Source organism: Malania oleifera, chromosome 1 (genome assembly GCF_029873635.1).
Source record: "Malania oleifera isolate guangnan ecotype guangnan chromosome 1, ASM2987363v1, whole genome shotgun sequence".
Taxonomy (NCBI): domain Eukaryota; kingdom Viridiplantae; phylum Streptophyta; class Magnoliopsida; order Santalales; family Ximeniaceae; genus Malania; species Malania oleifera.
The window spans coordinates 49,726,346-49,751,831 of record NC_080417.1 but is presented as its reverse complement, the minus strand read 5'-3'; the positions used below and the strand labels follow the sequence as shown (position 1 = coordinate 49,751,831).

The following is a 25,486-nucleotide window of genomic DNA, read 5'->3' as shown; positions in this document are numbered from 1 at the left end:
GGCGGTAAGGATGTGAGGCTTGGATTCTTGGAAATACAAGGAAGGGGTGAAAGATCTCTCAAGAATTTCGCGCAAGTAAGCTGCAAATGAAGAAAAGGTATATATATACCGCAGCTCGGTCGACCAGAAGTAGATATGGTCGACCGACGCTTAAACTTCCCTAGGCACCGACACTATTTGGTCGACTGAGGAGAAAATGAACTGAGATGGTCGGTCGACCGAAAGGGAGTACTGTAGCCATGGTTCGGTTGACCAGGGGAAAATCGAAAGGTTCGGTTGACCGTGGGCAATACGTTCACTAAGGTTCGGTCGACCGTAAGGTTAAAGTCAATGAAGTTTCGGTCGACCGAGAGCTTTTATACCTTCAATGCTCGGTCGACCGAACATAGTAAATTTTCTCGATTTTGCCTGATTTTGGTCCAAAGCTCTCCCTTAGGTCTAGATTTGATATATTGCAACATAAATATGATTCTTAGAGATTCTTGGTGAAGAGGTATTGCTCAAATGAGGTGCGTACCAAGAATTGACTTATTGACCTATTTTGGCACCGAGCATTAAGGAGTATGAGACTTTTCTTAAGCTATGCTCTTTTGTGACTGGAGAGTATCCTTCAGAGATGACGACGAGCAAGGATACAAACTAAGAAATGGGTGAAACCTTACCGAATATGATCATGGTTTGCTAAGGATTTCCTGTTGATGAGATAAACCAAAATTAGAGGATTTTTGTATCTTTGGTTCAAAAAGGGAGTACTTTGATTCTATCGATGAAATATGAATCCCTTAGTGGTTGCCTCTAATCTTGATTGAAAGTGATGGCTTTTAATAAGCACGCAATAAATATGAAATTTTAATGAACAGTGCTTATACCTAGAGTGATGACTAGGTCTTGACTAATGAGATTAGGGTAAAAAGATATAATGCAAGACTAGATCCCTAAAGCTCAATTATGTGCAATGGACAAAGGTATGCTTAAACTTGTGATTTTCATAATAACATGGGTTAAGCATTTTGAATTAAATATCAGGCGTACATGTCATGTCCATATGGAAGTGGATAAAGATTCTTAGCATAACAAGATGAGTGAGTGCGTACACTAAGATTATCATTACAAGCAACAACCACTTCCCAAACCTACCGTCATCACAACCTCCTAAACCTAAGCCTAGGAACTAAGGAAGCATTAAGTAATATTAAGTTAGATCCACTTTTCCTTAGGACCTACAAGGTTTGCTTTCATAACAGCCCACATCATTTCTTTGTCCATACCTCTAGTATTTCTAAGTCGGATACGCCCTTTCATTTTACAAGATAAGAAAAATTTATAAGCATGTGACGGATTATGCTTACTTGTTTTATTCTGATTTGACGACATATGACTGTGGGACTTATAATATGAACCCTTTTTGAAAAATTTATTTCTTTTGACTCTTAAGAATTCATTATGATTATTCTCTTTATATTCTACTTTGGGTGCAACGATAGAATAATCATTTATTTCCTTTTCTAAGCAGATAATTTTTAATATCTTCTTAATCTTTTTCTTCTCAAGGACAGCATGATAATCTCTTAATTCTTTTAATTGTATAGCTATCCTCTAATTCTCAATTTTCAACAATGATTTCTGCTTAGATATTTTAACTAGAAATTTATTCATTTTCAATAAGGTCTTTTCTAGTTTTTCAAATGACAGCATGCTTTTATTATTCAATTCAACACATGATTAATCATAGGAGTTAACACAATAATTTTCATATGAATCATTGCATGCACGTTCAACAGGACTATCATAAATATTCTCAGATGATTCATTGTACGATATGCTGTAATGCTTTTCACAGAAATCATCATATACATCAATGACAATATTATCAATAGATGATTTAGCATGAGACACAACACAACATTCAGCATAAGAATCATCGCACGAATCATCAACAGAATTTTCATGGTATTTAACAGATGATTCAACACATGTAGTGACATCACATACAACACATGAGTCCTCAAATGAGCTAGAGTGAGAATCATATACCTCATGTTCTGTTGATGCACTATCCCTGTCACTTACCACTCCCTGAGCATCTGAACATGAAATCTCTGGAGTGATGGTTTCCTTTTTCTAAGTCTCTCCATATTTCTTTTCAAGCTCATCCTAGATCTCCTGTGCACTACAACATGTCATAAACTTATGAAGAATATCAGTATCTAAAGCACAATATAGCATGTCCACGGCATATGAATTTACATGCATCGAATTAATATCATTTTCTACAGGCATACAAATTCCATTAACAATCACTTGTCATGCCCTCCAGTTCATTGATTTTATAAAAATACTCATTCTAATTTTCCAGGTGGTGTAATCGACACCACAAAACATAGGAGGACTGAAAGGTGACAGACCCTCACCGAATGGGGATACACCAGAGTGAGCTATTGCAATCTTTTTGCAAAAATGTTTAAGTCAAGTGCAACGAGGCTCTGATACCAATGGTTAGAATTGGTGTATTCCCAATAAGGGGGTGAATTGGAATTTTAAACTTTTCTCCTAGGTTGAACAAGATGTTGGCAAAATATTACAACCTAGGGTATTTCTATGTAGCTTCAAATGCGCTGATAAGTATAATATACGGAAGTTTAAATCAAGCGCATCATCCAATAACAACATATACGTGAGGTAAATATAAAATGCGAAAATATAAAAAAACACATGATATGTTATCAGAGTTCGGCCAATTGTGCCTACATCCCCACCTCTAGCACACAAGCCTGAGAATTCCACTAATAGCTCACTTAAGGGTGGAGCGGCACCGATTACAACCAGGTCAATTAGCACAGGGTTGACCTCAACCTTAACCAGGTCAATTAGCATGGCTGACCTCAACCTACACGCCTTAACAGGATGGCACACCTAGCTTTCCTAACCGAGTCTAAGCCAATCCGGGACTATTCCAGTGCGAGTCTTCCTCTTTAGGGCCATGCCTGGAATACAACAGTTTTGCTCAATAAATGAAACGATACAGTGATTATGCTTTCAAGTAAAGCAGATGTGTACCCAGTTACGTTCAATCACATACACTACAATATGATTTAATAAGTAAGCTCAATGTGGTCTAATATATCAACTCTCAAATATATTTACTATCGATATAATTAGTGCGTGAGAGTGCAAACCTATATGATCTTTGTATCACTAGATATTTAGTCAATAAGTCCACACAAAGATGTCAAGTCTCAAGTATTTTAATCAGCCATATGTCTTTACATGTAAACATCAAATGATGTATATGCTTGGTTTGCAAAACAAATGTGTAATCTTTGTATACAACAAATAATATATGAGTGAGTGAATATTGCAACAAATATCACTATCACACAAACAAATATCTCTTCAAATATTCTTCAAGATGAAAGCACAATAGATATTTGAAAATGTTTGAAAAGCTTTTGCAATCCGAAAACAAATACAAACTTCTCAAGATATTGCAATGACTATGCAATACTCAAAATATTTATATAAGTCTTCTTAGGAGAGACTTATTAACAAAGTCCCCTAAGAACACTTAGGTTTAACTCTCGTAAAAATCAAATCAATCAAATCAGAATGGGAAAGCAAACCTTTCTAATCAAGCACTCAATACTTATAGAGAGTTTGAGCAATAAGAGAAGGTAAGTATGAGTGGTTGGGGCTTAGACATGAGTATTATAGGATTTTCAAATTTCAGAGAATTTCTCCTAATCAAAGTGGCTAATCCTCTACAAATTTGCACAAATGATCTTATATATATATATAGACATGGAAAGAGATATAATCATTAGGGACCTATTGGGTATTATTAGGAAAGTTTAATAAGATTTCAAATATGTTAACCCTATTTAAAAAATATTTAACTGCAGTAAAAATCAAGGCAACCCGAGAGGTCCGGTAGACCAGAAAGGTTTCGGTCGACCAAATCTCATATGTTTCGGTCGACTAGGAGGATTTTGAACTAAAGTCCCGGTCGACCAAAAGTGGGCGATTTCCCATTTCTCCGAGGTTCGGTCAACCTAGCCATTTTGAACTGACCGGTTTGGTCGACCAGATAGTTGGGATTTTTCCCGAGGACCCTTGGTCAACCAGGTAGTTGGAGTACAAAATTGGCTCGGTCGACCAGATGGTCAAATTGTTGACCTCTGTGGGTTTCGATTGACTAGGGGGTTTTGAACTACATTGGTTCGGTCAACCAGGGCCTTGGTCAACTGTTTACCCAGGCCTGTTTCGGTCGACCAGAGCAAAATGAACTGCATTGGCTAGTCAACCGAAAGTGCACAATGTGTGCATTTTGGTAGTGTTATGAATTACACAAACCCTAATCAAGTGCCTAACAAATATAGGTGCAAATGTGTGTGTCCTATGGTCATTTTTGTCTAAAATCAAGACATTGAAAGAATCCGGTGTCGGTCGACCGAACCCTAAGGTCACTTTTAGGTTACGGTTTGTTTGAGCTTACGTAATAAATCATGCATGTGTTGTGTGTGCTTATTACAAACCAAATATCCTAATTACTATTACAGACAAATTTCACTACTGAATATTACAATTGAAAACATGAATTTGTCTTCAAGCTTTAAGCTTTCACGTGCTATCAATGTGCTAATATAGACCTACACATGAACTAGATATTTATTAAATACATGAGTATTTGTCATTATCAAAACTGGGCGTGACCTATAAGGTCAACACTCTTCGACTGTCCATCAGTCTGGGGATGGAACGTTGTACTGAAAGTAAGCTTCGTTCCCAATAGCTCCTGCAAGCTCATCCATAATCGAGAAGTAAACCTTGGATCTCGATCTGACACAATGGACACCGGTACCCCGTGCATTCTCACAATCTCATACATGTAGATATCTTCTAGCCTACTCAAAGGATAGTCAACCTTCATCGGTATTAAATGAGCAGATTTCGTCAACCTATCCACGATCACCCAAATAGCGTTCTGCCCATGAAGTGCTGGCGGCAATCCAATCACAAAATCCATGGAAATATGCTCCTATTTCCACACCGGAATAGGCAAAGGTTGCAACAGCCCTATCGACCTTTGATGTTCAGCCTTCACCTGCTGACACATTAAGCACTGCTCCACGAACTAAGCAATCTGCCTCTTCATACCATACCACCAAAAGGACTCGCGCAAGTCTCGATACATCTTTGTACTATCGGGATGTACCGTATATAAGGAATGATGTGCTTCCTCCAAAATTGTCCTTCTGATCTCATCATCATTCGGAACACACAGCCTGGTCCCAAACCTTAACACACCTCCATTAAAAATGTTAAACTCTGTAGCCAGTCCCTGCTGTAACTTTTAACTCTGCATCACTAGCATGCGCGACCTTTATCCGCTCAAACAAAGTCGGCTAGACCACCAAACTAGCAAGATAAGCCGGATGATCACCAACCACCAACACCACGCTAACTATGATGCTAAGCTACAACTTTTGATACAATCGTAGGCTTCGACTTCTAACTCAATGCATCAGCCACCACATTAGCCTTCCCTGGGTGATAACTGATTGTGCAATCGTAGTCCTTAATCAATTCAAGCCACCGTTTTTGCCTCATTTTCAACTCCTTCTGCATGAAGAAATACCTGAGGCTCTTATGATCAGTGAAGATCTCACACTGCACACCATACAAATAATGTCGCCAGATCTTCAGTGCATATACAACAGCAGCCAACTCTAGATCATGTGTAGGATAATACTTCTCGTACTCTTTCAGTTTCTGAGAAGCATAAGCTACTACCTTACCCTGCTACATAAGCACACATCCAAGACCCTTCAGAGATGCGTCGCTATAAATCACAAACCCACCATCCGCTGAAGGAATGGTCAAAATCGGAGCAGTAACCAGCTAGTGCTTTAACTCCTGAAAGCACTGCTCGCAATCACTGGTCCACTCAAATGACACCCCCTTCTTGGTCAATCGAATCAGAGGCCTAGACAATTTAGAGAACCCCTCCACGAACCGACGATAATAACCCGTTAGTCCCAAAAAATTCTGAACCTTCGGCACATTCTTTAGCCTTACCCAGTCGACCACAACTTCAATCTTGCTAAGATCAACTGATATACCATCACCAGTAACCACATGGCCTAAGAATGCAATCTGACTCAACTAGAATTCAAACGTTTTCAGTTTAGCATACAACTTCCTCTTTAGCAGAACCTATAGCACCAACCTCAGATGATTCTCATGCTCTTTCGAACTCCTCGAGTATACTAGAATATCATCAATGAATACCACCACGAACCAATCCAGGTACTTATGGAAAACCTTGTTCGTCAGATCCATGAATACCGCCAGAGCATTTGTCAACCCAAAAGGCATGACTAAGAACTCGTAGTGGCTGTATTTGGTTCGGAAAGATGTCTTCGCTACATCCTCAACTCTAACCCTCACCTGATGATACCCTGACCACAACTCTATCTTTGAAAAGACCCACATCCCCTGCAACTGGTCAAAGAGATCATCAATACGAGGTAAAGGATAGTGATTCTTCACAGTTACCTTGTTAATCTCACGGTAATCAATGCACATCCGCATAGACTCGTCCTTCTTCTTCACAAACAATATTGGATCTCCCCAGGGCGAAACACTAGGTCGAATGAATTCTCTGTCCAGTAATTCCTGCAACTGCTCCTTCAGCTCTCGAAGTTCCTTTTGAGCCATCTGGTATAGAGCTTTAGAGATTGGCGCCTTACCAGGCAGCAACTCTATCATGAACTCCATTTCACGATCCGGAGGTAAACTGGGTAAATCATCTGGAAACACATTCGGGAACTCGCTAACTACCCAAATGTCCTTGAGCCTTAACTCATCCCGCGACGGTTCCTGTACACAAGTTAGGTACCCCTGACACCCATCCAAGAGTAACCTCCTCGCCTGTAATGCTGATAGAATCTGTGGCGCTGAAAGCACATATGATCCCACAAATTCATACTCCTGCTCCCCATGGGGTCTAAAAACTACCATCTTCTTGCGATAGTCAATCACAACATAGCTGGGGAATAACCAATCCATCCCTAGAATAACATCAAACCTCGACATGTCGTATACCACAAGATTCACCGGTAGCAGCTTCTCCTGAATTATCACTGGGCAGTCTTTCAACATCCTTCTACAGAATGATACACTCCCAGATGGTGTAGTAACAGATAACACCTCATTCATGACTTGGGTCTCAACCCCACATCATACAACAAAATTCACAGATATAAAAGAATGGGTTGCACCCGAATTAAACAAAACAGAAGCCTTATTTGAAAGCAATAATAAGGTACCTATCACTACGTTCCCTGCATGCTCAGCGTCCGCTGGAGTAAGAAAATATACTCTAGCCGGAGTTGTATTCATCTGAACGGTTCCCCAAGGTATCTGATTGCTCCCTTGGTTCACACTAGATGTAGGAACGTCTTGTTTCGGTGCACGACAAACACAAAACATGTAACCTGGCTGGCCACAGTTGTAACAGTTACCCCCAAATGACCAACACTCACCCTCGTGCCATCTATGGCATCTGGTACAACGAGCACTAGTCTGGCTCATCTGAGAATCCTAGCGCTCGATATTCTGGCGGTAACCCAAGCCCTTGTTCCTCTTCTTCCACGATCCCTAATAAGATCTTGTCTGAGAACCAGAAGGTACTGTCCTCTTCCTTGATTCCTAATCCACCTCATCCTCTCGGATACTGGTCTCAATCATTGTGACTTTATTTACCAACACTGAGAACTTGCGGATCTGAAGCATACCCACTAGTCTGCGGATATCTTTCCTCAAGCCCTTCTCGAACCTCCGAGTCTTCTCATACTCGCTCGAGATCAAACACGGCACAAATCGGGATAACTCTATATATCGAGCCGCATATCCCTGCACCGTTATACTCCTTGAGTCAGAGCAGAAAATTCATCTGCCTTCACATCACATACAGAAGCTAGGAAGTATCTGTTAAAGAACACCTCCTTGAAATAGCTCCATGTCATCTCCTTAGGACCGCCACTCTACTTCTCTAGCAAATTCACTGTAGTCCACCATCAACCCACCTCCCCAGATAGCTGGAAGGTAGCATAGAGGACTCGCTGCTTATCCATGCAGTGCAGGACCTCAAAGATCCTCTCAGTCTTCTCTACCCAATCCTCTGCTATCGTTGGGGTTAGGTCCTCCAAAGAACGTCAGAGGATGCATGCATGTGAACCTCTTAATGGTGCACCCCGCAGCAATAGGAGAGAGCTCGCGTCTCCTCGCACTACACCCGATCTCCCATAACACCTGCCTCGTCAAACCTCGAGGCACAGAAGGATACTTATCACTTGCAGTCTCCTCGAAGCCACTTCCTAGGTCATTATCCTTGGGCTCCATTCTGCAGCACAATAGGAATCTATCAGTATCCCTACAACACATACAGTTAACACAATGATCCACAACTAATCGTGTTAACTATTCCCTGCCAAGTCCAAGTCTGTCCTATCGCACCAACACAAAAGTCATCAATGATCTGCCCTACTTTTACTGGAACGTCATCCTAGGAAAAACATGGAATACCATTGACAAATCTCAGTCTAGCAACCAAACAACCCTCAACCAACTCTACCCATATGCAACATCCTATACTCTGGTATGTACTCACAGCTAAGCCTAACTAAGTCTACAAGACCTAACAACCTAGTTAGCTCTGATACGAAGTTGTTACGTCCCAAACCCAGAAATAGGACCCAGGGGTGAAAATATAAACCAACCAGTCCCTGTACCATACAAATCATCCAAAGATACAGGACAATGGACGAGGGTCCGACCCCGTGGGGTTCCCAAGCACCCTATGCACATCCAAACATAACAGATCATACGCAGCGGAATAAGGTCTTACTATATACATACAATACCATACCAGAGTCTATACAAAAGCAGAAACAGGCTCTATCATACAACGTACAACTAGGTGCCCAACACATCCAAAAATGGCAACCCATCAAAATACAGTCCCAGGACTTACCCAAACGCTAAACGCAGTACACTGGCCACTACGCTCCCTACACCAGGACGCTAGTTTTGGTTACTTGAAAGACCTATAAAAATGTACATACAGTAGGGGTGAGAAACCTCTCAGTAAGGAAGAACACATGTTATATCGGTGTGTGGCATTTGAGTGTTATCATAATGCAACATACACGCAGTTAAATACAGTTCTATTACTAATTCACAACAGTGCATACACGCACACACACACACACACACACATGATCAGCAATCCCGGTGTCGTCACACCCATCAGCCCGAAGTCGACCCACGACATACGACGTTGGCCTGTAGCCAACCCAGGAACACGGAGCCACCGGCACATGGCTAGTTCCCGAAATAGGCTCACACCCTCGGATATAGAGCCAGACACTCTGTCAATCTATGGCCAGTGATTTCATATGCCCTTGGATATAGAGTCGGACACTCTCAGTACCTATAACAATTCGAAACCGCGTTCCTACTAGCATTTCGACCAATCACACACACATGCATGCTCATATAACCAAACAAATCACACTAATTTGGTAATCTAAAATCAGGGTTTTTCAAACACTACAGTTTAAAATAAGTCAAGACATGACCATCCCTATAACACAATATAAATCAACATATACGTTCAATTTTCAACAAAACATGGGATGCAGCCCGTCGCCCCCTTTTTCCCAAAACTGTAATCATGAAAAACCCATAAATTTCCCAGTTAGATCCCGCCAAATGAGTAGCCAAAACACACACAGGACCGTGAACCACAGTTCTACCGAGTCTGATTTCAAAAATAACCGATATAAACACAATTCCCCTTACCTTTTCCCCAAATAGCAAATCCCGAACTCTAAGGCCACTAAACAGCGAATTGAGTTCCAAAACGTACAATCAATAGTATAGAATATATTCACAACACTGTCCTCTACCAAACTATCGGATCAGAAAAGAAAACCGAGCCTTACCTCGATTTTAAGCCGAAACCCAAAAATCTCCAAAACGGGATTCTGATCCGTAGAACTTGTAGAGAATCCTTCCATAATCCTCGTGGTAACTTCAAATTTACGATTCTCGCAACGAACGATGAAGAAATCTTAAGAAATAGAGAGTAGGGAGAGTTCTAGAGAGAGAGAGAGAGAGAGAGAGAGAGAGAGAGAGAGATAGGATTTAGTTTTCTTAGTTGAGAAGTAAAGAGAATTGATATTTATAGCCCTTTGACTCGGGCGTCCTCGTCAACGAAATGGTGTCCTCGTCGACCAAGTCATATAGACAGCTTGTCGATGAGACGATGGATTCATCGACGAATCTTGATATCACCGTTTTCCTGAAATCTCTCAGCTTCTCCTCGTCGACGAGCCTCTGAACTTCATCAATGAGACTTATATGAACTTCATCGATGAACTCTGGCTTCGTCGATGAATCCTGCTAAATTCTCAATTTTCCCCTCTCTTATTTAATTAAACCTATATATCACGGTTCGGGTTCTTACACTATCTATGAATAGCAAAACTTTAGGGATGAGATGAAGTCCCTAATAGAAAGAGGTTATTAAAGTTAGTGGCTAAGGACAAGATAGTGTATGGATATATAATGGGAGGAAAAAGCCTATGAAGATGAAATTGGGATTCAACAAGTGAGGTAATATAAGTACTATTGATTTCATCATAATCCCCACACTATCTATGAATAGCAAGACCTTAGTGATGAGATAGTCCCTAAAATAAAGAGGTTATTAAAGTTAGTGGCTAAAGACAAGTTAGTGTATATATATAATGGGAATGAAAAACCTATACAGATTAAGGACCAACCTTCAAGCATAGTAATACACAACATCTCAGGAGGACCAATCGCACAAGTGAGTGTAACAATAGAGGATAAATAAATTGATCAAAATCAATAAAAATTACAAATCAAGAGTGAAACTCTTTGAGGAGGCATAAAAGCCCCTCTTTTCTTTATCTCAAGTCATGTATAAGCTCAAATAGTAGGTCAAGACTTAATTTGATACCTAGAACTGCCCAACAAAGAGTTGGATGCCCCTAGTCAAGCTTAGTACCTACACTTCGAAGGACACCCAAAGGCTCATCTGTAGATGGATATCAAATCCCAAATTCCTTAACTCTTTTGGTTTATCATATCTAGTCTTGGGAGACGTGTGTTTATGAAGACATTCTTGAATTCAAGCTTCTTATCCCTCATTTGTGGACATCTTAAACTACTATAAGATTTTCACCCTTAAACTCCTCTAGTTTTCTTTACAAATCATTCTTGGGTTTGTAATATTAATGATGTAGCAAGGCTTTCCCTTGCCTAAAGTAATTATTATCTTTATTAAACACCACCTGATTTTTTAAAACATGTGGTTCTTTTAAGCTAAACCGAAGAAGAAATTTATGTTAGATATTGTCTTCCCCATACATGAATGGAAGGGCAATTATGTGTTCACCTCACATGCTATGGGGAGGCTAGTGAAGAGCATGTTAAGATATTTGATTGGAGATGAGTATTCAAACCTATATGGAGCAAAGAAATAGAGAATCCAGTTAGAAAGACTCTAATATTGGTATCTCCTCCTTTTCCTTGCCTCCATCTAATCTTCATGAAGTTGGTAAAAGTCTTTTGTAGTCTCCTAGTACTAACAAAATAGTTGGTGAAGAAAGCTCAAAATTATTGAAAGGGAAAGTAGAGGTTTGCTTGAGGCTAGAATGCCACATCAGTATTGACTTCTTTGAGCTTTGTTGAAGACTTTACACATTATGGTATCCAGTGCTACATAGAGAATCATCAAAACCATAAGTATGTTCAAGTGATCAATTGGTTTCATGCTACCATTAAAGGCTCATGACTACATCTTGAATCTCCAAGGTAGTGATTTCTTACAAGTGAACAAAGTATCCTTTGCAGAGGAGGAAGGAATGTTGATTCCAACCTACCTTTTTTTTTTTTTAAATGCTCTCTCTAATTTCAAAGGTTCTATTTTTGTTATTCATTGATCAAGGATCCTTTCCAGAACAACATTTAGGAGCGTGTTTCAATTAATCAAAGTTACATTGGGGTATGTCTCCAAATGATCAATGAGGTTCATGTTACCATCATATAAGACTCCATGGTTGGTGTTCTAAGCATCCTAAATATTTTTGTAATAGCTTCTCAAGTATTATATAGGTGAATGATGTATCCTCTTAAAGAGGATTGACACTAGTTTTGGCCTACCTCTTTGCTGCTCTTTAATTTCAAAGTTCCTTTTTTGTTTTTTGTTTTTTTGTTTTTTTTTTTCTTTTAAGCTCTAGGTAGATCCCTTAGAGACTATTCTAAGGAATCAAGGTTACCCTACCCTTAAAGTTACTTGTCTCTACATAATTTTTCATTCTAAGCTAAAAGTCTCATGTGTCCTTACATAGCCTTGAGTTGCTCTAAAGAGAGCACTATGTGCCTTCAGCGGCTTGTACAAGTGTAGAATTTTGTTGACCTTGGTAGAAGACCAACGAATAGTCATCTCATGTGTTTTTCAGAAGACTGAGAATGACTCTTGATTATTTATTTTTCTCTGCACAAAAAATCGAACTATTGATGTAGTTCTTGGTCAAGGTAAATGATGCTATGCTCAGCCCTACAAATCGAGAATGTAAGGGTGGCTAGTGGCAAAGCGCTAGAAGAACCTTCTAATGCTTAAGTCAATCAAATAATAGCAGATAAATTGGGGAAAGGTGGATGAAAAGATGGGCCTCTTTTTTTGGGTTGGCCATTGAACCCAAATATTGAACATCTACATATTATTATTATTATTATTATTATTAAGGATATATTCATAAAAAAAGTACTACTGGCACTCAAAAATTTATTATTAACACTTCACATTTATTTTTTATTGTATTAAATGACAATTTTACCCCTTGACTTTCATTTTTATCCCTTAATTTTTACAAGTGAAAAAACAAAACAAAAAAAAAAAAGGGAAAAATTCATCATTTAATTGTATGAGAAAAGTATTATGTACATGGTATTTTTTGAATTGCCAATAGCATCTCCATATTTGTAATGATTGGAGTTTGTATAATAAAATTTTCAAACAGTCCAACAAAAACATAAGGACTATAAATATAGATTAGTTATGAGGTATGTAGTATTTTCTTGTATTGTCTTTAGCTTTGCTATTTGATCAATTTTTTTTTTTTTTTTAAAGGTATAAGAAATTACGAACTAATTATGTGGTGTTTGTGTTAATAAAAATAGTTATAAATAAATTATGAGACACATAATTTTTCTCATATAACCATTTATTTTAATACACAAGTATTTACATAAAAACATTTATCAAAATAAAAATTAAATGACGTTCTTGGCATAAAAAAAATAAAATAATTCTCAACATGTTTAAGAACATGAATTTCAAGCATTGAATATATAAAGATTTAAAAAGGCACAGAGTGGTTTTTGAAAGGATGAATTTCAAAATTTTAGCTTAGATTTGTATGGATTTAAAATAAATGCAATATAATTTTATATAGTATTTCATCTAAATCTACAGAAATTCAAATCTAAAATTTTGATTTCATTCTATCAAATACAAGATCCATATAATTTTATACTTGCACCTAATTTCAATACATAAAAGTCCAAATCGAGAGCTTGAATTTCAACCCCACTGGCAACTGCAGAATGGGAGCACCCTGGACTGACGGTCCAAATCCAACGCCTCAAAAAAGAGATACGGCACGAATCTTAGCGCCTGGCTGCCGTCCTTCTGGCAGTTATATTCGTGCTTAGCTCAAATGTGAAGCATATCTTGGTCGGCAGCAATCTGTCTTTAGAAAAATGGCATGATTCCATCATGCCCTTCTTCTTTTCTTTTCAACTTTGATTCTCTTCCCACTCTCATTTCCCAGTGTCAATCACAAATTGTGGGCACAAACAAGTATGTTCTAAAGCCAACCTGCCACTTTATTCTCTTTACCCCCCCCCCCCCCCCTCCTTTCTTTTTTAAAGGATAAAAAAAAAGGTGAAAAATATCGATAAGAAGAATGAAAATGTACCACATAAGACTATGCAAACGAGCAGCCTGCAGATTTTGATTAGCATCATTGAAACTGGTCAGTTTTACAAACGGATTAATAACAGCATCACAAAGATAAGCCAAGCTTTGTCTTAAGAACAGGGCGGAGGATAATGTATGTAACTGCATCAAGCAAGGCATGGCTGTTTTCCTAACTAGGACTTTTCTGGTCTGTTAATACATCAAATACTCAAAACCTGACTACAACGAGGCGGGCGACAACAACGATTAAACATAACTCAACCATTTGCATCAACCCAGAAACCAAATATTAAGCCACCTAACATTTGAGAGATCCCTACTACTGTCAGTTGATATGAGATCAAATCAAAGCCCCCAGCTTCCTCTAAAGAGAGAGAAAGCGGACATGGGTAGAATGAACTGAGGGTAGTTTTCTGGTGTATACATGCCCATTCTTGATCATAATATGGAGCAGGCCTTTTGTACCTTTCCCTTCTTTTTCTTTTGCTTGGGCGGCTGGAGCACAACCTTGATGGCTGCGTCAAATACTGCCTTCACATTCTGCATTTACAAAGATGGTCTCGTCAGCTTTTTATGCATAAATGGTCTATGATCAATCAGAAATTTAGGAAATAAATAATGGGTTATTATACGTGCCTGCTGTGTTTTTGAACTGCATTCAATATAAGCAGGTGCACCAATTAGCTTCCTCAGCTCCTCTCCCTAAGGTATAAATGTGAAAACACATGAATAAATAATTTATAAGGTGGCATTTTTGGGTTAAAAAAATCTTTACCTGAGCTGTAGTAATGGGCACTGCACCAGGATGGTCTATGAAGAACTGCTTATCATCCCGAAGATCTGTCTCCATGAACATTGAAAATCATGCAGTAATGAGGATTCTTTCTCCATTGTTAAAAAGGAAAACAATTACGCATTAATCTGGTACAACACCCTAGACCTAAACAAACAAGTGAACAGCAGAGTTTGGACAATGTAATGACTAGTACAAGAATAAGATTTAACAATAATCAACTCAATTATTACCCTTCTTGTTTTCAAAATAAATAAATAAATGACAGAAAAATGACATGCATGCAAGGCAACGTCTATCAAAGGAACTAAACTAATACATCTGGAAACAGGAAAGCAGAAAAGCAGTGAAGTTTTCTGAAAGCAGGAACATATAGACTATAATATTCTATGGGATGCAATTCCTCAATTTGATCCACGTAACAGATTTTATATCTTCAGGAGCACAAGAAAACAAAGGAAGTCCTTACATAAGAGAGAGATAATGTTTTCCCATCCCAAAGCAACTTTAGAAACAATCACATATTACACATATTGCACATATGGTAACAAGCATTGTAGCATATTCCGTAAAATTCTAAAATAAATACACTTCCATTCATAAACACACAACTCCCCTCATGAGATATGGATGAATTGATGCTACGCAATGTTTAAATGATCATTACAGCTTAATCGGCATAATGAATGGAGCACAACTCAAAAGGGATTATGAAAATCTTGCATTTAATCCATAAAAGCGGTTGAGGCATCATTGAAAGCTGATGGCATATAAAATCGTCAAAATTTATTTGCCTCATTTATCTAAAGAAATAAAAAGATAAAAAACTTAGTAGATATTCTATAAAGCAACATTATATACAAAGCATGACAGCAGCTATATATTGCAATGGTAACATGAGGAATTATATGGGTTAAGAGGAAATCTAACCAAGCTTTGTTCCAACAAGTACTATTGGGACACCGGGCGCATAGTGCTTCAACTCTGGAATCCACTGAAAAAATAAGGCCAGCATAAGCAGTTTGGTGTCAAATCTTATGTTTAGTCAAAAGGAAAATACCAGGCCTTTGCACAAAATCAAGAAGTCCTCACCTTCTTGGAAACGTTTTCAAAGCTGGCCTTACTAATGAGAGAAAATGCTAATATGAAAACATCTGCCCCACGATAGCTTAAAGGTCTTAGTCTATTGTAGTCCTCCTGTCCTGTTCCACAGAATAAAAGAAATCAAAATTTTCCAATTAAAATTAAAAAATAATAAGGGTACATTTGGTTCATGGAATGAAATAGGGTGGCAATGGAACAGTTCCTATATAGGAGTATATAACAATTGGCAAGGAAAAAGTGTCAATTCTAAACAAATGACCACATAAAAGTTGGTATTATTCCAACGAACATGGAATAGCATAGGAATAGAAAATCCTATGATTAGGTTTGGTAACAATCATTCCTTGTATATTCCATATTTGTTGGAAGAATATAAACTTTTGCATGGTCACTTACCTTAAAATGGTACCACCAGTTTTTAGTAAACTATTGTATCCTTACAAAATAACTAACAACCACTCCATTGCCATTCTATTCCATTTTGTGAACCAAAAGTAGTAAAAGAGACTGGCAATTTACCTGCAGTGTCCCACAAACCAAGATTAACAGTGCTCCCATTGACAACCACATTTGCACTGAAATTGTCGAAAACAGTTGGCACATAATCCTGTTTCCCATTACAATGAACCCAAAAATAAATAAATTTGTAAAATTTTGTTGCAAAATCTGTCAAATGCAAGTAAAACCAATTTAAGAAAAAAAGAAAAAAAGAAAACAGTCAAATCAAAGTGAAACTACATAAAATAAAATAAATTCCAACATCAGTGATTTTGGTCTCAAGAAACTAGGAAATTAAACCAAGCCAATATAGTTTTATGCGTAGTTTAGTGAAGCCTACTACAAATTATAGAAGATTAAAATAAATAATATTATGAATCTTCTTAGCTTCCTACATTTCCTCAGCAATAAAACAGAGGCATTGGTTCCCACATCACTGGTCAAACTCCTAAGAATCAACTTCAGAAAATGTTAAGGGCAGCAGTAAATATTTGCTCAAGCAAAGGACTTGTAAACCACACACGAAACTAATCCTTAAGAATATTTCCAGTGAACAAGAATGTTATATGATTCAAAATCAAAAGACTAATTAGATTCCACTCAACGTTTGAGAATACGCATACACACATCTCATTTACAAATGTGAGGCAAAGAAAATATGAAAGAAAGAAACAACAAAATGGCCTCTACAGGGGACTTTACACAACTTCTTGCTTTTATATTCTTGTTTCGGTCATTTTATGATTTATCCAAGAAACAAACAGAACCTATAAAATTTCCCTTTTCTTTTCTCCTCTTATAAAGAACCAAGCAAAGCCCAAAATTTTTTTTCCTTTATCTCAAATTTTCTACGCAAACCGTACGAATATCACAAGAAAAATCCCTGATGCGCAGAAATTTACTCCAATGACCAAACAAAACCTGCAAATTTCCCTTTTTTCTCAGTGTTTTATTTCAAGAACCACCCGAAGCATATAAAATTACACTCCCTTCTCTCCATTTCCCCAAAAAATCGCAAGAATATCAAAGTTCCCAATTTGCAGAACAGAAACAAAGAAAACGAATTTCGAAACCTTTGAAATACGCTCTAAACAATGACTCACCGTGGGAAATGTATTGCTGGTGTAGGAAATTAGTAAACACGTTTTACCCACAGCGCCATCGCCGACCGTGACGCATTTGATGAACCTGGAAGCGCTCATCTCAGCCGTTCGTCAGATCTCCTTCGGATGAAGACCTGATCAAAAAGCACTAGCCTTCCTCTTCTTCTTCTTCTCCTTGTTCTTCTACCCCTTCAACTACACATATGCATCGACCAGCGAAATTCAACAAAAAAAAAAAAATCAGAAAAAAATACCCCGTTCCAATTCCGAACCCTAATTCGAAAATGCCGAGAGCAACTATTGCGAATAAGAGCGAGATCTGAAAACCCTAATCCGAAGAAGAAGACGAATTAGATTAGTCGCTAGATCGAGAAAGACGAATGCAGAGAGAGAGAGAGAGAGAGAGAACTTTGTAAGGTAGCCGGGAAACAATGCCGTTGAAGCGTTCGCTGGGCGAACCAACCTTCGCCATCTATAACACATCGTGCATTCTCATTGGCTCAATTTTTACGCGCTTTGCGGTTGTTCTGCTTTTCCCCCAAATTTGGAAAACAAAACAAACTAGCTCTCCAAAATTTCTTTTATTCTTTCATTGAGAGATTAGTATTAGGGCTCTGCCCTTTTTGATCATATAACATAAGATGAAAACTGATTTTATTTTTAATTCTAAACCAAATATTTCTTTTATTAGTGTACTCAAATTTTCATGTTTATTTATTAACATTTGAATATACTTATTTAATTTTATTCTTAATCGAGCACAATCTAATTGCTGAATCTTAATTAATTTTAATTTATTTACAAATTTAAATATAAAATTATGTAATAATTATATTATGTAAATATCTCTTCATTCTATCTGTAGCAGCTTTTAAAATCGAATTAATTTGCTACTCTTACCTCCTAACCGTCTATCCTTACAACTGGAATCAAGTTTGCTATGATAACTTGAAAATGTGAAAACTCGAGAAATATTAAATTGGAGGTCATTTTGCTCAGAGTCGGCTCATTTATTGAATTTAAGTTCAAAACTATTCCTTTGTAGAAATAGATGATCTTAACCTAATTTTTCATAAACTTAACCATTGATTATTCATAAACAACTTGACTCTCTTACACTTCCAATAATGATTCAAAATATAATTTATTAAAATTAAAATAATTCATTAAAAATCATGATCATTTCAACTAAACTACTAAAATACATATGCATCGAAATGCACAATTTTACTTATTTTTGTCCTAAACAATCTACATGATTAGTATGTTAGTTAAATGTATAGATATTTTTCTCACAAACTTCTTAAATATGTGTGTCTATATATATATATATATATACATATATATATATATATATTGATAGACACACATATTGTAAATGGAAAATAATATTGATAAATGAGTGCTCGCACATATTTTTTCTTCTAACTAGTGTAATGGAGATTTTTCAAACTGGAATTAAAAAACAAATATTTACTCTCTAATTCTCAAAATTACTAATGAAAATTTTCGAGTGTAGTAGTAGCTAAGAATACTTTCTAATAAATATGGCCCCGTAAATGGAACATATGGGATGATCTAAGCACATTTTTGTAATTAAATTATTCATGTCCATTTGCTATATTTCTGTACTTATAATAACGAGATTCATATAGAACTAATCAAAAGAAAAGGACAATATGACATACTACCGTTCATTTAGTGGATTGCACGTGATTGGAATTTGCATAAGAACATGCATGAGCACTTTACGAGCTTGTGTACTACAGATGATGAATAGTACATATTTAATTCAAAATAATACTGTGTGATGTTTTTTAATATTTAAGATTAGTTTGTAACTAGATAAACATGAGGAACAGGAAAGAAAAATATGAAAGAATCGGTTTTTTTTTTTTTTTTCTTGTTTGGTTATTAAGGGACGTGGTTAAAATAATAAAATATATAATAAATTAGATGAACAAAATTTTGATTTTATACATCATTAAAATTTATTTATTTTTTCATAATTTTCAATCATATTACAATAAATTTATATGACTAATGATATTTTATTAATCAAGAATTCTCATAGCTGTGGGGCTCAATTCCTTGCAGTTGTCCACAAAGAGGGAGAGGGAGGCCAGGCCAGCTCACATTTCTTACCCGCCATTTTCGAATTTTGGTTAAACCTTGAAGGTGACCGGGTCAGCAGCCGAACACCCAATTCAGCCCTTTGAAAACATGCAGAGAGCCGATTAATGGGGAAGACTGTCTGAGAACAAAGCACAGCCAATGAACCCAAACCAGAAAACCCACAAAAACACCCCTGTTCTCTCCCGAGAATTGCTCCTGATCCTCACTTTTATCTTTTTGATAAAATGATTCGTTTAGGCTTTCTTGACATTGGTTATATGAATTCCACAAAACCCCTTCCGGCTTCCTCCTCCCGTCTTTGAAGAATGGAGCTGCCCACTGCCATTCTCTAATTGTTTTTTTTTTTTTTAATGCTCTCCAGCTTTAATTGAATCCAAGAAGACTCCTTAGCAGCATTAAGCCTAACCCGTATGCATCACTCTGTCCTCTAGAAAGAGAGAACACAATGACGATACTGCACCGTGTGCTCGTGATAAGTACCCTCCTTTCTTTGCTAGTCGTTTCTGCGGTTTCCCATGGCGGGAAAGCATCCAAGGGTGTGGGATACGATGGGCGATCTTTAATCGTCAATGGGAAGAGGGAGCTTCTGTTTTCAGGGTCAATCCATTATCCCAGGAGTCCTCCTGAGGTACTTCAACCTGTTTTGTGATCAGAGAGTTGCAACTTCTAGCTGATGTTAATCTTTCTATTTTATTTTTTAAACTCTTGAAGTTTCTTCTCTCCCCTGAATTGCTGCGCATGGAATTTTTTTGTTTAGATGTGGCCGGATATACTGAGCAAAGCGAAAAAGGGGGGATTGAATGTGATTCAGACATATGTCTTTTGGAACCTCCATGAACCAGTTCAGGGCCAGGTAATGAACTTGATTACTCTTTCCATGATACATTAGTAATCTAAGCTTCTACCATGGAAAAAGTTTTGTTTAATGTGCTATCTACAGAGAGAAAAAAAAAAAAAAAGGCAGTTCTTCCACGAAGATTTCGGTCGATTGTGATTCATGGGGAAAACTCTTTTCTTTGGGTTATTTAAATTGCAGTTCAATTTTGAAGGAAACAATGATGTGGTGAAATTCATCAAGATGATTGGTGAGCATGGAATGTATGTAACACTCCGGGTTGGGCCATTCATTGAGGCTGAATGGAACTTTGGGTATGCCCGCATTTTCCATGTTTTGCATCTTAATTATGTGATGAGTTTATGCTTCCTCTTCCTCTGTCTCCCGCATTCTTGCCTGGCTCTAATAGATTTCTCTGCAGAGGATTCCCATACTGGTTAAGAGAGGTTACGAATATTACATTCCGATCTGATAACCCTCCATTCAAGGTAATCATCTTACTATTTCAGTCATAATTCTGTACTTGCATGGCCCATACAACAGAACAGATGGCTTATGAAACTGGATGTTTCCAATGTGCAGTATCACATGAAAAAATTCACCAAAATGATCATACAAAAGATGAAGGATGAGAAATTATTTGCTTCTCAAGGAGGTCCCATTATTTTATCACAGGTTATATTCCACTTGAATCAAAATAGAGTGCCGCTTAATTGAAATCCTGGGGTCATGCTTGCTGTGTGCTCAAGTTTGCTTGCCGGTTTTTGCAGATTGAAAATGAATACAACAATATTGAACTTGCATTCGAAGAAGAAGGAACCCGATACGTTCAGTGGGCAGGAACCATGGCCGTGGGGCTCAAAACTGGAGTCCCATGGGTGATGTGCAAGCAGAGGGATGCGCCTGATCCAGTGGTACGTATATACACCCCTCACTCTGATCAGTGTTAGGAACACTATGCAAACTTCCTGATATTGAATTAAATGTGTAGATCAACACATGCAATGGGAGGCATTGTGGAGATACTTTCACAGGTCCAAACAGACCGAACAAGCCTGCTCTATGGACAGAGAATTGGACAGCTCAGTATGCATACTTGTTTTGCGGCTTACTGGTATCCTAGGATTTTCTGGGCAGATGCTGAAGATCCAAACTGGGTTTCCTTGTTATTTACAGGTATAGAGTGTTTGGGGATCCACCATCTCAAAGGACGGCAGAAGATCTTGCATTTTCTGTAGCTCGTTTCTTCTCAAAGAATGGCACTCTTGCAAACTATTACATGGTATGCAGTTGTATACCCATCTTCACGAGCTTTTAAAAAATGAACTGCCAATGTGCCTGTGCTTGTGAGGTTTCTCCTTCTCACATGAGTATGCACTTTTTTTTGCATTCACAGTACTACGGTGGGACAAATTTTGGTAGGACAGGCTCATCATTTGTGACAACCCGCTACTATGATGAGGCTCCTATTGATGAATTCGGTTAGAACTCTTGAACAATCTTCCAGTAATGTAGGTTGTGAGGTGGTTGACTTTGAAAGAGAACATGGGCTTGATTTTTGCTTTCATAGAGCAAAACAAGCATTTTTGTAATGCTAACGGAACAGTCTACTGATTCATTTTTATCACCTCGCACTGGATTTATTTGCATTTTTATATATGTTAAGGTCTTCTGAGAGAACCAAAATGGGGTCATCTACGAGACTTGCACAGTGCTTTGAGATTATGCAAGAAAGCTTTACTTTGGGGAAATCCCTCTGTTGAAAAGTTGGGTGAGAAACTGGAGGTAAGCATCATTTTGCTTTATTGAAAATACTCGTCTCAGATGATTAAAAATTAAACAAATATAAATCGTAATATTCATGGCAAGAAAGTGGCTATTTCTTCCAGGCCCGAATCTATGAAAAATCGGAAGCCGGTATTTGTGCTGCTTTCTTGACCAACAATGACACCAGAATAGCTGCGACTGCAACATTCAGAGGTGCCCGGTATTACCTGCCAGCACATTCTATAAGCATCCTCCCTGACTGCAAAACTGTCGTCTACAACACACAAAAGGTATGTTCAGAACTCTTTTGATTTTTCCCTTTTTTATATGCAGTTGAAAATTCTGTGCATCTCCAAGATAAAAACAAGACAAAACAAAAAATGGGTAACGGAATAAAGATGGAACTACAAATCCAATGCATAGAAATGCCATTTCCTGACACTAACCTAACCTTCAATGACTGTTCTTTATGGCGTGAAACAGATTGTTGCACAACATAGTGCAAGAAACTACAAAATATCAAAGGTAGCTAACAAGAAGCTCCACTGGGAAATGTCTCAAGAAAATATTCCAAATATCAATGACGCTCCAACCAAGTCACAAACTCCCTTAGAACTGATGAGCACCACCAAAGATACCACAGACTTTTTGTGGTACACCACCAGGTAAAGGATTTTCTCGCTGATCTTCTAAAGAAATCTAAAGCTAATTTTTTTAGAAGAAGTGAAAATTGAATACATCATAAACCTTTTGAGTGTGTGATTTGCTGTTTAAATTGACTTTTCATTTAAAATCTCTATGCAGCATTGAATTGGGTCGCAGAGACTTGCCCTTCAAGAAAAATATTCATCCAATTCTTCAGGTTTCAAATCTTGGCCATCTAATGCATGCATTTGTAAATGGAGAATACATAGGTAATGCTACTCATCAACCTCTAATGCATTTATATTTTTGGTAATGTGTATCAAATATAGTCAAAGCTTTTAATGAGCCCCAAAACTGCTTATTTGGCGTTAGGCAAGAATTGACATGGTAAAAAAGAATGCATGATGGGATCCTTTCTTCACAGCCCATTTTGTTGAAGAGGGGTGAGGCTTGTCTTGGGATCGTTGTGAAAAGCTAAAAAATATGGCATTTTCTTAAACTAATTTTGTATTATTTTCAAATTGCCTCATCAGTCATGATCGGAATACTTATTTTGCAAAAAACTCCTAGTCCCTCAAGGTTTTCCATATATGCATAAATGTACTTTTCATCTGCCAAAAGAAAAAATGGGAAAGAAAAAAAGCAAAACCCAAGACTTCCGTGAAAATGTTAATTATCACCCACACTTCCTGCTGAAGGAAAGACACTGGTAAACCTTCAAAATTTGTGTTCATATTTAGTCCCATTGTTCTATCAATAACAGGAACGGAACATGGAAACAACATCGAGAAGAGCTTCGTGTTTCGAAAGCCCATACCCTTGAAGCCTGGAATTAACCATATATCATTGTTGGGAGCAACAGTTGGATTTCCAGTACACCTCTTAAAACACATTTCCTTCTCTCTCTCTGTCTCTCTCAAAATGGTGGTGTTAAACTTTTTTGAAAAGACACGAAAAAAGGACTAAATGAGTATCTTTTGGTTGATGAAGGATAGTGGAGTCTACTTGGAGCGTCGGTTCGCTGGTGTCCGTACCGTGTCAATCCAAGGTCTGAATACAGGAACTGTTGATCTTTCAAACAATGGATGGGGGCATCAGGTAATCTGTCTTTCCAAGTTTCAGCCAAACCAAACTGTCCTGCAGGGACAAACTCGTGACTAGAGAATTAAAAACTTAGCTCTGTGCTGATTCTACAGGTGGGTTTGAATGGAGAAAGCCTCCGTGTCTTCACTCAGGAGGGTTCTCACCGGGTGCAATGGACCAAAGCTAAAGGATCTGGACCACCTCTCACGTGGTACAAGGTACTGTCCTAAACAATCTCTATTCAAGTGCTCAATTTTTAAGTAAGGATTTATAATTCAAGGTAGGATTTTCTTTCGTTGCATTATGGAAGATCATTAAAATTTCTATTGCAGGCTTACTTTGATGCTCCCGAGGGAAGTGGCCCAGTTGCTATTCAAATGGACACCATGGCCAAAGGCATGGTTTGGGTCAATGGTAAAAGCATAGGTCGCTACTGGGTATCTTTCCTTTCTCCTCTGGGAAAGCCTTCCCAGTCTGTGTAAGTGCTGCATAATACTTTTTTTTTTTTTTGGTTCTGGTTTAGCAAGAGATACAGTTCTCTGTGAGGATTCTCACAATTTGTTTCAACTTCAGATACCATATACCCAGACCCTTCTTGAAGTCATCAGATAATCTTCTGGTTGTGTTAGAGGAAACAGGAGGAAATCCGGATGGGATTAAAATCCTAAACGTCAACAGAGAGACAGTCTGCAGCTATATAACCCAATATCATCCACCCACTGTCAAGTCATGGAAGAGAGAGAACAATGTGGTACACACTGTGGTGGACGATGCCAAACCGAAGGCTCACTTGAGGTGCCCCGAGAACAAAGTCATTGTCAATATAGACTTTGCCAGCTATGGTGATCCATATGGTGCCTGTGGAAACTATGCCATTGGAAACTGCACTTCCCCTAATAGCAAGAAAGTCGTAGAACAGGTCTCTCTCTCTCTCTCTCTCTCTCTCTCTCTCTCTCTCTCTCTGATTTCAAACTCTGCCATTTCAACTGTAACTGGGTTTTGTTGTTATTGAGCAGCACTGCTTGGGAAAGAACACTTGCAGTGTATCAATGACGCCTGAGACATTCAACAAGGATGGCGACTCTTGTCCAAATGCTCCAAAAACCCTGGCCATCCAGGCTAAGTGTGCTCATGACTAAAAGCTCCAGGTGACAGAATTGAGTGAAACGGGTTATGGCATTTGACTGGCTTGCTGAAAAAGGATATACATGACGGACATGTAATTCTTGATTCATTCTATTCATTCCTTGCTACATCATGGAAATTGTAATTAAGATTGTACTCCTTTTATTCATTCCTTGCTTCATCATGGAAATTGTAATTATGATTGTACTCCTTGACCTTTTTTATTTTTCTTTTCACCCTCATAAATGAGAATGCAAGGGTTGTCCTGAGAAGTAAGACAGAATGCTGCTCTTCAATCCTAGTTTTTTATGCTGCATTAC

General features: G+C 38.0%; 2 protein-coding genes across 2 annotated transcripts; one reads left to right on the top strand and one right to left on the bottom strand.

The window, feature by feature from the left end:
* Positions 1-14,085: 14,085 nt before the first annotated feature.
* LOC131153954 (rac-like GTP-binding protein RHO1) lies at positions 14,086-18,256 on the bottom strand. The gene is made up of 8 exons (XM_058106401.1): positions 17,985-18,256; positions 17,576-17,770; positions 16,494-16,581; positions 15,963-16,072; positions 15,801-15,864; positions 14,853-14,917; positions 14,714-14,779; positions 14,086-14,617 (listed from the first exon to the last, which is right to left on the bottom strand). The coding sequence occupies exons 2-8, from the start codon at positions 17,672-17,674 to the stop codon at positions 14,516-14,518; spliced, it is 594 nt and encodes a 197-aa protein (XP_057962384.1). The 5' UTR covers positions 17,675-17,770; positions 17,985-18,256; the 3' UTR covers positions 14,086-14,515.
* A 1,900-nt stretch (positions 18,257-20,156) lies between these two features.
* On the top strand, positions 20,157-25,438 carry LOC131153946 (beta-galactosidase 13-like). Its single transcript, XM_058106393.1, has 19 exons — positions 20,157-20,339; positions 20,469-20,564; positions 20,748-20,860; positions 20,968-21,034; positions 21,129-21,221; positions 21,317-21,460; positions 21,538-21,632; positions 21,723-21,828; positions 21,943-22,027; positions 22,213-22,331; positions 22,436-22,603; positions 22,797-22,978; positions 23,118-23,227; positions 23,722-23,831; positions 23,949-24,056; positions 24,155-24,259; positions 24,374-24,519; positions 24,615-24,960; positions 25,058-25,438. Exons 1-19 carry the CDS (start codon positions 20,157-20,159, stop codon positions 25,178-25,180), a joined length of 2,499 nt encoding a protein of 832 aa, XP_057962376.1. The 3' UTR covers positions 25,181-25,438.
* The last annotated feature ends 48 nt before the right edge of the window (positions 25,439-25,486 follow it).